This window comes from Lissotriton vulgaris, chromosome 2_1 (assembly GCF_964263255.1).
Source record: "Lissotriton vulgaris chromosome 2_1, aLisVul1.2, whole genome shotgun sequence".
Classification (NCBI taxonomy): Eukaryota; Metazoa; Chordata; class Amphibia; order Caudata; family Salamandridae; genus Lissotriton; species Lissotriton vulgaris.
This window is the reverse complement of record NC_141687.1, coordinates 1577436524-1577449899: the sequence shown is the minus strand read 5'-3', so window position 1 is coordinate 1577449899 and position 13376 is coordinate 1577436524. Positions and strand designations below refer to the sequence as shown.

General features: G+C 44.9%; 1 protein-coding gene across 1 annotated transcript in view; it reads right to left on the bottom strand.

The window, feature by feature from the left end:
* The window catches only part of LOC147732930 (speckle-type POZ protein-like A), a 231946-nt gene extending 218941 nt beyond the window's left edge, over positions 1-13005 (bottom strand). The window contains exons 1-3 of the mRNA XM_086955102.1: positions 12937-13005; positions 8032-8153; positions 7588-7745 (exon numbers count right to left, since the gene is read on the bottom strand). Of these exons, the coding sequence (XP_086811228.1) occupies positions 7588-7745; positions 8032-8153; positions 12937-13005 (349 nt within the window). The remainder of the gene's footprint in view (positions 1-7587; positions 7746-8031; positions 8154-12936) is intronic.
* Positions 13006-13376: the final 371 nt, after the last annotated feature.

The following is a 13376-nucleotide window of genomic DNA, read 5'->3' as shown; positions in this document are numbered from 1 at the left end:
AGGGAAACACCCTGGTGAGGGCACAGCAGCAGAGTAAAGAGGCAGGACACGCTCTGCTGGCTCGGGAGGGGGAAGTGGTGTTGCCAATGGATACGTTTGCTGTGCAATATCCCTGGAGGAAAAAAGAGTATCTAAAGAGTTCTGAACAGGTAACATTTGAATTGCTGCGCCCTGTGTATAAGGGTTGACAGACCAGGGACAGGGAGATGCCAGAGAGTGAACAGTTTGTGGAAGAGAGTCTGTTATGTAGGGGTGCACTCCTAATGAGCGAGCTACAGAGGGTTACAAAGTCCAAGAGAAATAGGGGCGCGCTCAATCGTGTGGGTGGTATGAAGTTGGTTGGTAGGGAAAAAGACTAAGGGGGAACAGAGACAACAATGTTGGCAAAGGGGGCAGCATACAGCAGGAGGGCACAGCTAGCTACAAAAGGTTAGACATGAAAATATATGGCAAAGGAAGTGAGAGCAAGAGGAAGGGTATCAGTTGGAAGTAGTTGGGAGGAAGGGGGTAAGGGCCGCAAGTGCAGTGAAAAACAGGGTGCAAAAAGGAAAAGGGGTGAGTACATTTCAGGGGTTGTTACAATTGACATTAGTGCTATTAGCTGCAAATCTGAGATCAAGGCCAACCAGTGCAAGCTGGTGGAAATGAAGGTCAGGTCAATAAGAGGCTGGTCAGGAGAGCAAGAAAGTTGTAAGTAAGGAAAGTGTGAGAAGCGATAAGGGGATTTGCGAGGGCTAAGGGATGAATATACCAGTATTAAAAGGAGACAGACAGCGAAGGAGCCGTCAGAGGGAGAGGGAGTTGAGGGAGGGGTGGTGGATGATATCTCGGTACAGGAGGAATGGAGAATTGTAGGGCTTAGGTGGTGAGTAGGCAGTGTGGCCGGCATAGATCAGGGGTTTTGGGGCAGGAGAGGTAGGGAGGAAAGAGTTGTAAAAAAAGAAAGGAAAAAAATGTGCCTTGATTGTTTGGCTGGCCCGAGATAGCCGGCCAAACGATCATGCGCACTTACAAAATGAACTTCTCCCCCTGCTTTTTGTCATAAGAGCAAGCAGCCCCACCCCACCAGCAAAGCTGTTGCAGCAGGAAAAAATAAAATGATAACGTTGAGTTGTTATTTTATTTTTCCTTTATTTTACTGCTGCAAAACAGTGGGGCGATGTTCCTTCACCCTAAACAGAGAAGCCGCTACTGTGTGCAGGGTAGAAAAGAGGGTAAAGTGCCAATGAGAAGAAAAGAAAAATAAGGAGAAGCAGAAAGGAGGGGGGAGTGTAGGGGAGTAAGATGGTAGTCAAGAAATAACAGATTGCAGCTGCAGGCTTGCCAAGTAATCTGGCAACACTGGGGCTAAGAAAGGGATAATGCAGGAGAAGTAAAGAGCAACAAGCGCATTTTAGAAAAGAACAGGTTGAGGATTACAGAGAGTATGTAAGGAAATGGGAGGAAGGGAAATAAAGAAGGAGGGGGTTCATGTAATGAGGGTGAAAGATTTGTGCTAAGAGATTTGGTTTAGGAAAGGGTCGATTTGAAGAGGCTTTAGATGCCTTAGGAGAGTAATCAGAGGCGGAGAAGTGGAGGCCTCTAATTCACCAACTGTTGTAAGGTGGAAAGTACCATAGTTTGGAAAGGAATTTGAGGTGATATGCTAAAACAATTACGTGAAAAGATTATCAACCCACAATATTTACCTTTGTTTGCTCTCCTCCCAGGAGTAGGTTCAGGGAAGATACAAGCACAACATGTGGATTCCTGAGTGGATCAGGAGAAGCTGCCAAGGCAGCAAGTGCATAGAGGACACTTGTGAAATGGAATCAATACTCATTATAATAATGTACATTATGTGTTAGATGAGACCAGGTCTGCCTTCAGGACTCCCTAATAACTGGTCAGCTTTAGGCACAGCAGAGAGCAATAAAAGTAAACCAAGGCAGTGGCAGTAACACTAAAAGGGATGAACAGCAGAAGAGAAAAAGGACAATTGCTTACGGTTTTTATTAACCTACTCGAATTGCACGCTGTGGGTTAGGGAATGGGTTACGAAATTACAAAGAGCCAGTGTTGTGAGTAAAGGATTTAGACAATGATTTCCTGTTCCACTTTCTAGCCACACCATAAACTACCATGCACCTAAATGTAAGCCATCAAAAAACTGCAAACCATTTGAAGCACTAAATATATAAGGCGGTGGGTATGGGGCTGTTTGCATCAACCCCGTGGAGAATGAATGGAGTGGCAAACTATCAAGATACATTTTTGTTTGTGAGCATGGTGGAGTCAACTGAATGTGAGAGGTAGGTTAATGATTAAAAAGACCACAGCAATTAAACATGGTCTCCCTCTGAGAAGTGCAACTGGCCAGCATCATTGTAGTCATTTTTATGGAGTGTGTTGGACCCGGCCCTTTGGGCAGGTTCACCCGAGACTTTTTGCTTTTTCCTAGCCTGTATCTGGAAACTGGTGGTGGTGATCTTAGGCCTCTGCGCACTTTTTCACTGTAGTACAGTGTAAGGTGCTTGAGCTCTCTGTGTATGTGTGGTGAGTGACCTGCCCTCCCATAGGAATGAATGGGGAATATGTATGCCCATGGTAGTTCCAGATGTGTGGGGAGGGCAGGGGCGAGTTTGGTATGAGAGAACGCGTGAGACTGAATGCTGCGAAATGGTATATGCGGCATGAGTGTGTCTAGTCTAGAAGTGCCACTTTTAGAAGTTGGCATATTTGTGTAGTTTGTGTCTGGCGTGTGATTGGCTGGTGAGCCTGGTCCAGGAGTGCATGGGCCTGCTTGTGGATTGACTGTCTGGTTTGAGGGTGACAGGGGCTGGAGAGCCCAGAAGGTTGTCTGAGTCAGCCCGTGGATGAAAGGCAGCATCTGCTGCCAGGGAAGTGGGAGGAGATGGCACCTGATAGTGAAGGGCTGTGCCTGCCTGACCACATTGCTGGCTCCACCCCCCTGCTGGGCGACTGTCACCTCTGTCCCTGATAATGACAGGACATCCCTATAACCAGTTCTAGCTGCCCAGCCCCTGGATGCCTGGAGGACTTCTGGGGGACCCTTCTGCCCTGCCTGGGCTGATGGGGGGACTTGGCTTTGCCTTGGATTCCTGCTGTTCTCCTGGACTCTGGAGACCCTTTTGCTGGGTCCCCTTTGCTTCACCTTCCTAAAGGACTTTATGGAGGACTTTTGGGGCCCTGGCGCCTGAGGAGCGCTTGGATTGTGTTTTTTGCTCTACTGGTGACGTTTGGTTGCCTTTTAGCGCTAGGAGCGCTTTCTTTTTCTGTGGTAGCGCTTGACTTGCTATTCTAGCGCTTTGGAGCGCTGTATTGCCCCCAAGCACTTGAGAGCGCTTTATGTGTGCTTACAGCGCTAGGAGCGCTGTACTTTGCCCCACGCGCTTAATAAGCGCTTTTATTTTTATATTTATTTATCTCGAGGGAGCCCACCCCTCGGATAATGCCTCCCCACCTGCCTAAGCGGGGCCGCTGCGCTGCCCGCAGCGACCCGGAAGTGGTTGGCCGGCCGGCCAATCCCAGCGCGACCGGCCGGAAGTCCCGCCCCGCAGCCCGGGAAGAGAGGAGGAAGGCGCCCGGGAGATGGCGGCCGGTGCGGGCTGTCGCTGGGCTCCCCTGTGCTGAGGGAGCCCCGGAGGAACTGAGGAGTAGCGGAGGGGGCACGGGGTACATTGCCGGTGCCCGCCCCCACCGCACGTCGAGGAGACCGTAGAGGCGGGCCCCGTCACGAAGGAAGAAGGCTGGTGCTTGCGGGGCTCCCGTGTGCTGAGGGAGCCCCGCGAACGAAGGAGAGTCGCCGCCCCGCAGAGAGGCCGCCGCCCGAAGGAGCCCCACCCAGGAGACAGCCCGGTGAGTCGGAAGGGCTGGGGGGGGCTCGGTGCGGCTGCTGTTGGTGCCGGAGAGTGCACATGGGGCGAGAGCAGAGGTAGGGCGGCCCCAGCTGGCAGTGGGCTGCCCCAACGTTTCAGCAGAGCCTGAGGCTCCAATGCCCACATCAGTGTACATGAGTCCTGAGAGGGTTCCAGGGGCATTTCTGAGTTCATGGGTCTAAGTGGGACTCCAGCGTACAGGGCCATATCTGTTTTAAGAGCCTGAGAGGCTTGTGGCACCATCATAGTTCGAGTCCCCAGAGAGGGGGACTCCACCGGAGGAGCATCCTATAGTGTGGTGCAATCAGGGCGGCCCCAGTTGGCAGCGGGTCGCCCCAACGCAGTCGAGAGCCCCACGAGGCTCCCCAAGGGCATTTGCAATTTAGAGCCCTGTGAGGCTCCAACGTTTGGGGACATGTGCGATGTAGAGCCTGTGTGGCTCCAGCAGTAGGCGCCTAAGGGTCAGTGAGGACCCTGCCGCTGTTTTCTCTCAGCTGCCCAGCAATTAGTGGGCAGCTGCACCGTTTAGGCGCAATTTAAGGAGAGAGTCCCTGTGTGGGACAGAGAGGGCACAGTGGTGCCAGGCCTTCACAGCTGTGCAGCACTTAGTGCCAGCTGCTACGTTTAGGCTTTCTTTTCTTGGACTGGCGCTGCATGGCAGCGCACCCTGACATTGGACACAGGGCGTCTGAGCCCCAACAAGGCCAGTTGGTCTAGGGACTGCCACAGGTGGTGGCTTATGTAAGTTTTGCGCAATTGTATGGTTATTGCACCTCTGAATGTGTTTTCTTGCATCATGTGTTATTCCTGCACCTCTGAATGTTTTTAGACATCAGGTGATTTTTGCGCTATTGTATTTTCCTACACCTCTGAATGTTTTTTATGCATCATGTGTCTTTCTTTCCTGTGCTGCACCTCTGAATGTTTTAGGCGTCATGTGTCTCCTAGCGCTGCACCTCTGAATGTGTTTGTGATGCATCATGTGCCTTATTCTCAACACCGCCCGAATGTGTAGGTTTATGCATCATGTGTTTCCCTTTGCTACTCCTCTGAATGTATATTTATGCATCATGGGTAATGTGTTCTTTCCTAGACCCCTAAATGCTGTGTGATACTTAGGTGGTTGTTCTTTTTAGTACAGGTGGTCCTAGTGAGGTCGTGGTCCCCTGCGTGACATGCTCCTAAGGTGTTTGGGGTTGCGTAGGTGGTAGTTACCTGTTACCAGTAGATACTGGTTGTGATTTCTAACTGTTACTTTGTGCTACAGTGATTTTATATTCTTTTATTCTAATTTCTGACAGTATTTCATTTCTACTAAGTGCTGATTCTGACAGTGGCCCATGTGGCCCTGTCTTGTGAATAATTTCTTGTAAATATTGCCCGTGCCAGTGGCACAATGTACATGTGTGATTCTATCTGATATGTTTCGACAATACAGAAGTTATTTTTTTATATAACCTTGTGTGGAGTTCTTTTTTGTGGTGTGCCTAGTATGTTGTTGCTGTTGTGCGCTGGCGCAAATACTTTACACATTGCCTCCGAGTTTAGCCTTACTGCTCGTGCCAAGCTACCAAGGGGGTGAGCAGGGGTTATCTTGGCGTGTGACTTCCTTGCCCTGACTAGAATGGTGGTTTCTGCCTGGCTTTGGCGTCAGCCTTAGCCTACCAGAAATAGCCAGTTCTAACAGAGTGAGGTGGGGAGTGAGTTGGATACAGTGGGAAATGAATGAAGGTCTCCCACGGATAAGGTACCGAGATTCATCTCTTCAATGTATTCATGTCTGCTTGCTTAGAATAGGATGTTTCGACAGACGCAGACACTGACAGAACACACACGTTTTGCAACCAGAATAAATCACACTGGGCAAGGCGTTTTCTAGGAGAATGGCAAGGGCCACGGTGGGACAGAAGCACGAGTCTCACTTTACTAGATTGTACTTGGGAATGAATGAGAATTTGAGATTGTGGAGCGACATTCTGGTAACCTCCATTGGCATTTCATTGAGGAGAGGTGAGGGAGCCTCCTGCAATGCACTGGAGCTCTATTCTTATACTGAAGGGAGCTTTGATTTTAGGGCCTGCGTGAAGAGGAAGTGGTGTGCCATGCCGTCCCAGCCTGAAACTTTCTGGAGCTTTTTCAATTGTTAGTGCGCAGTTGATGAATAAAAGATTTGTCTTATGGGTGTATTTTTACACTGCTGTATATGTTTGGAACAGGCATATGGCTAATGGGCTACACCTGAGCTGGCCGACTGCATTAAAGCTGGAATGTTTGAAGCAGATATTTTCTTTTGCAGCGTTCTTTGTGGGAGGGTACAAACGTAGATGCAGATGTTGAAGATTTCAGGTGGCGTGACCAGTGGCTTGAGATGCAGATGGTGTATGAATGATAGGTGAAGATGGTCAAAAGAAGATAGTAGGTGGTATACAACATATAATGGCCCCATTGCAAATATAAACAATATATTAGAAACAGTACGAAGTAGGAGCTTAAGCAACAATGTCATAAGTAGCCAATAGAAAGTGGGTATAGTAATCAATGTACATTCAAACAGGACATATATTCTTAAACGATGAATACTTTACACAACAAACTTTAACCACTCAATAAAGACAGTAAGCAATGCATGCATTATTTTATATTTAATCACACTGTAAACTACTATTATGGTACTACTTACAATTAGGAGTCTGACGTGCCAGTTTTATGGGGTTGGTGCAGAACAGTCCTGTATCATGCCCTGGATAGGTACATTGAACTCACTAGTATTAGGTGAGCACCCACTGGCCAAATACTTGAGCAACGGCTGGTTGGTCAGCCTATTGCAGTACCAGACTACACAGTTCTCATCACCAACTAGTCTAGGTGTGGATGTTACCCCAGCTAGAAAACTGGACAAGGTTCAGGATGTGAGTACCTGTAAATGTTGTGATGCAGTGCAGTGGTGTTGCTTACTTGCTGATTTGACATTATCAGAACAGTTTGAAAGTAAGGTCATGTACAGTGGAGGAAGGGGGAAAGCACAGGGAGCCAGATTCAGAACTTTCAGTCATACCCCACAGAGTTCGATGTGGGCATGTAAATTGTAGTCACATTTGGGTTGGTTGACCATTTTGAACTGTGACTTGGAAGTTTTGAAAATGGAAAAAGATCAAAGCAAGGGACAAACCGGTGTAAGGGGGGAAAGGATAGTTCACACATGGAAAATGTGACTGGGGGCTAGGCGATGTGTCATTGGGAGTACTACCACTGCTCCTGCAGTGATGCATTAATTCTTTTAAGACATTTGCGCTATCATATAATGGAAGGGCTCCATTCAAGTGGCGAAGATGTCAATAAAAGAAAGCTAATTTAGACACCAGGAAGTACATTTGATTCTAGACAGGTTTGTAAGGAAGCAGAATTTGTGCTGTCACAGAATGAAAATACACCATAGATTAAATAAATCTGCTGTTCATAACTTCCATCCTTTACTTGGTTTGAGGTTACTTTAGGTTTTCTATCGGTATGTTAGGTTTTGTCGGTTCCTTTCCTCGTCCAACACAAGGAAGCCGGATTAGTTAGCAGGGCCCTGAATAAATGAATGAATGAATATTCAACTTGTATAGTTCTAGTTTCTATCTATTAACAACTACAATCACTTGTTGCTACTAGAGGTAGCTATCATGAATCCATTAAAATCGAAGTTTTAATTTTCCATTCAACCTACCCATTTCTTTCGTTTCTTTCCCATTAGCATTAATAAGTGAAAATTTGAATTTTGCTCGGACTTCCGGTTTTGAACTGCTCAGCAGGAGTAAATAAACTGACAGGTAGTCTTTACTTTCATCATCACCACCACATCCCTTTGGATATATTCTCAGACACCTAAAACATTGAACCATATTGCACAGTAAGAGAAATGCAAAATTATCATAGGTTTCTTAACTGTCAACACTTAAAATTGTCTGCATTCCTTTCATCAGGCCAGAGCAAGTTTGAATTTAAAAACGAGGATGCATAGATTTATAATTGCTACTAGATGATGGATTCAGTAACAGCCAATTTCACAGACATTTTTTATAGCACAGTTTAATTTGACTTTGGGAACAGAAAAATTGTCAAAATAAAATTCAAAATAAACAATCAGGGAAGAAGGGCACACAATCCTTACCATTTTATTTTATCATTTAATCCAGATGAAAATGATGAACTTTTGATAGGTTCTCCCATTTCGTCTCGGCAAAAGCTGAAATTGTTTATGGTCCACACGTTTGACACCTTCATCACTTTTACCTAATGAAGAAATTCAAAACAATGATAACATCCAACACATCATTGGATGGAATATATAAGGAAATAAAATCCGTAGGTCATGAGCGCAAACAGTAATATCTAGAAAGTGGTTTCAACTCAGCATGTCACTTCTTATTCTTTCACTAATGGAAGTAGCTATTTAGTTTTCAGTTTTCTATAAAGATTAATGAACTTCTATGAATACTTTACATAATGAAACTCCGGTTCAGATTGACCAAGGATTGTTCCATTTAAAGCTGTGCAAAAAAGGAGACTTGCGCAAAATTAAATTTTTTCTGCGGAGCCTCCCAAAATGGTGGAATGAGGGATCCAGAAAATGGAGGAACACAAAAGCTCCCTGGAAGAAACCCTTAAAGCCCAAACTGATGATGGCTAGAAGAGGGAAATCAAGCTTTAGCATCAGTACGTGCAGGCAACTCTCTGCATCATCAGAAATTCATCAAACATCTTTGGGGTAGTCTTGAAGATTTGTGGATGAGATAATGGAATCCAGACATAGTATGAAGCTCCTCACTAAAGCAAAGATGCCACAAAGCAAGAAGGGTGCAGAGGCAACAGGTGGGCGACCAGGCACCCATGGACACCTCATTGCAACAGAGGAGTAAGTGGCTCCTATCACAGCATTGCTTTTTTTAGCGGACCGCACAGCTGACCAGGCAGAAGAATCAACACAAAGTAATCAACATATACGAAATTTAAGTAAGAATCTTCATGGTCAATTGGGGGATCTCAAATCCTTTTCCAACTGTGTAATATTCCACATGTGGGAACTTTTCCCTCTAAATTACTATCCAGGTCTGAATAGGATACATAGATCACAGAGAAAGGGGTGGTAATAGAGAAGGCATTCATATAGTGCCCACAGAAATGTGAAATGTACATACTGTGACAATAATATGTCAAATGCAATTCCTGTCGAAGTCAGTGTAAAGAATACAGCAGAGGCACTGCAGTCTGTGCACAAACTCAATTGTAGAATGAGTATTTTTTTTTTTTTTTTAAGTTTGATTTATTGAGGAATAGAAAGGGGGAATAAGGGAAAGGGAAGGATAGGAGAAGAATTACAATAAGCAAATGGCAGAAATAAACATTAAAATAAAAACATCATAAAAGTAAGCATTACAAGCATGAAAAAGCATGAACATATCATAAAAATAGGAAAAAACCTTAAGCAAAGTATAGGATATTCGTGTACAATAATAATAGCAATGAAAAATATGTATGAATAATCAGATAATAAGGAAATCATGGAGGGTTGCGGACTTCAACTATGTCTGGGGCGGGAGAGGAAGGAACTGGAGCAGAGGCAGAAAGGTATGATACCAAAGGAAGCCAAAGCAGGTCACGTTTAATAGATAAGGAAATGGGAGATACATAGTTGGTGTCTAAACGATGATTAAAACAGATTGCATTCCACCAGGATTGATAAGTAACATTCATAGCTTGTTTCCAGTTAGAGATAATAACGTGAAAAGCTATAGCTAGGAAAAGATCAAGTAAAGGGTAATGGTTAGTAGGACGAGGAAGTTCTGACGAGAGGGAACCTAGGAAAATTAGTGAGGGTAAAAAGGGGACCTGGAATTGAAAAATCTTTTGAATTTGCTTCCAGACCAGCTGCCAGAACTGAGAAATAGGAGGGCATTCGAATAACATATGTTTGGGATCAGCGGAGGGGGATGGACAGGACCAACAGGAAGGGGGAGTATCTGTTGAAAAACGGGACAAGGCAAGTGGGGTAAATAAGATTTTGTGATAAATGAAAAATAAAGTCTGGGTAGTGTTAGCAGCCCTGGAGGTCTTATGGATTAGTCCAAATTTTGTCCCAAAGAGGGACCGGCCATGTCTGAGAAAAGTCCAGCTCCCAAGCAAGCTCAGTACGAGATTTTAATCTATCATTAATAAAGCGAAAGGAATTATATAAAGCGGAAGCAGAAGTAGATGTGTCCAATAAAAGGGAAGTGGGTTTGCGATCTACCGGAATTTCGTTAGAAGATGGGAGAGTTTGAAGGTAGGAAAGATAGAATGAGTCTTAACATGAAAGGTTTTCTCTTACTCATATCTTAAGTGTCATGTCACAATCCTGTACAGGCCAACCTGAAATAGGGTTACCCAAGCAGTATGTTTATTCATATACAAGAAGAGGAATGTAATACAGGTTATATAGAAATTGCAAGGTATTCCACTTGCACGCCATCTCAGCTGAGGTTTTGGCCTCCAATCCCCCATGGGAGGCCACCATATTTAGAAATCACCATTAGGCAAACAGGCATTTCTGAGTCCCTGCTGGGGGGGGGTGGGGGGGGGAGGCTCTTTAAGGCACTAAAGATGTCTTGGTTTTTGAGAAACAAAAAAACTCATAGCAAGAATGTGTTTCATGAAATCAAAAAGAAAAAAAAACAATGGACTTGAATTCCAGGAAGCTTTTTCCCTGCACCTAGGGGACATTGTGCCCTTTCCTTACTGGGACTTCCATGTGACAACAGCCACTTTGACCTACTGACCCTTTGGCAGACAGGACATTAGGTCAAAGCCAGAGCCAGCAGAGGATCTACCAGTGTAATTCAAATCAAACAGATGGAGGGAGGGAGGGAGAAGCAGAAGTTCATTCATCTTCCAAGTGATACTTATCAATCAAAAGGAGGGGAGAATGAACCACAAAGGTCTCAATGCCATAGTCTCAGAAATATCGTGTCAGTGACCCTCAACCACACATTCACAGTCTGCAGTGTATATAATCTCTGCTTATTGTGGTTTGGTGGACAGTGTCATCATAAGGCCTGTCACTTGAGTGTCCCTTTCTCCAAGTGACATCATAACCTCCACCAGGAGGGATACTGTCTGGATTTGGATAGTGATAAGTGGATTGAAATAACCTCCTATCCAGTAGGTGAATCGCTATTAAGGGTAGAGAAAGGAACAGAGAACAGGAGATCAAAACAGAAATACTTAGCCCCAGACCGGAGGGCAGGCTATCGCTCCAGTTGCAACAGAAGCTGTGGAACAACCGACTTGACAATGTGAAAATGGTCTGCACACTCTCCAAATATAAAATATAGTAATATGGCAACAAGGTGAGTAAGCTGCTTCACAGGCTATCCCAAAGAAGTAGAATTGTTCGCAGCTTAATTCAAAGACGGAGCACGAAATTACTGGTTTAACTAAAATAGCCAATTAAATTGCCAAATACTGTGAGAAACTATATCGGGCATGCTCTATTCCGGCAGCAATGTAAGGATCAATAGGTTTTCACGGCGCTTTAACTACTATTATCTAGAACCAGTGATCAAGCATTGCACAATGAACCAGTCTGTTCGTAGAATTCACCACACTAAGATGGCGCCCATTGAAACCCGTCTACCGAGCGAAATCCCCATGGAGAGTCCGTTCTTCATTATCATAGTCAGGCCCCCGCGCGGAGTTTAAATAACACTTGGACCAAGAGCGGAGTGTACACAGAAGCAAGCACAGGGCAGCGAGTTTTTTGACGAGGAAGATAATCACGAATCCACAGGTACGGGCAGCATTCCATTGAGTGTTAGCATAAGGGAAGGCATCAGGATATGGTCATAATTACGTGGCATTCTCTCTGACTTTTTCAGACGGCAGTATAACAACGAAGATAAGGAAGGGTGCGGACTCTTTTTCAACTAAGCCTTTTATACGATCGAGTTAGAAGAGGTTTTTACGGATGTTTACATTTGTTGTTACAGAGTTTCCTGGTCAAAAGAATAAGGTATGTCAACAGATTAGGAGAGGCTTATTTTTGTCAATACCACCTAATGTGCAGTTAGCTAAAGATGGGCTCTTATTTTGTTTATGCAGAATACTCGCGGTCGAGGTGGATATTTGCATTATCATAACAACACAAAATAGTTGTTGTTCACAGATATGGAAAACACCTAAACACTTACATGAACCCCCATGTCCAATGAAACGCTAAACACTTACACATTGTATTTTTTATTTTATTTTTTGCAGAGTCGCCCCTGATGAAGGCGCCACATAGGTGCCGAAATGCATTGGGCTCAACAATGAATGAATGATTATACATGTTATTGAATGATTATACATGTCATGTAAAATGTTGAAAAAGAAAACATGTTATTTGCAAAGTAAAAGATACAAATGCATATTGTTATGAAAAATGAGAATAACAAGAAAAAATGCTAATGAAAAATGAATGATTAAAAGCAAATGTGCTAATGAGAAAAACAGTTGGTTTACAGTGTGGTGATACAAACACATATTAATAAGGTGCAGGGCACCAGGTGAACAGTGCGCGATTAGGTGGGCACCAAAACCCATCATAACTCAACTATTCCGGCAGCAGACAGTGCCCGCCTGATCTCTCGAGACCTTGTCTGTCGCTCGCTCTCTGACGACGAACAATCTGAACTCAATCAGCTATTTGCCCTCGAGGAGGTGCAGGCAGCTATAGCAACCATGCAGACGGGTAAGATGATCGGCCCTAATACGAGATGTTTTCTTCCCTTTTATCACCTCACCAGCTGTCCTTAATCGGAGAACTGGCAACTGAGGCAATGTTACGGCTTGATCACAGGAGGGTCACCATTACCATCATCAAACCAGGTAGCCCACCCCTTCCAAGGAGGGCTGCTACTCCTACCAACCCATCTCTTTACTTAACACAGAGGTCAAAATACTGGCCAGAATTATTGCCACTCGCCTGAGTAGGGTCATACAAACCCATATACATGAAGAACAAAATGGGTTTTATGCCAGGAAGGGTCACTAGACATACCTTGAGACGATTAAATGTGGCACTGTCCGAGGTCTGGGAACTTTTTGTCCTGGCCGTTCTAGTCTCCATGGAGTAAAAAAAGGCATTCAACACGGTGCATTGTCTTTTCCTAGTCTAGATCCTAGAATGGATCACTCTGGCCTCTCGCTTCCTGACTCCTGTTAAAGCGCTGCACAGCTGACCGGTAGCACAAGTGTGGGTTAACGGAGTGTTGTCTCTCCCCTTTTCTATAGAGCACGGCTCTCGCCAGGAATGTCCGCTGTTACCACTAATCTGTGCCTTGACTGTTGAGTCTTTGGCAGAATGGATATGATGTGATGCTAAACTGAGTTTTGCTGACCCTCCGGATACGAGGACTTAGTCGCACAATATGTCAATAAAGCAACCCCAGTCATCCTTCCCGCGCCTATTTGAAATGCTCAGCATGTATGGGGTTGCAT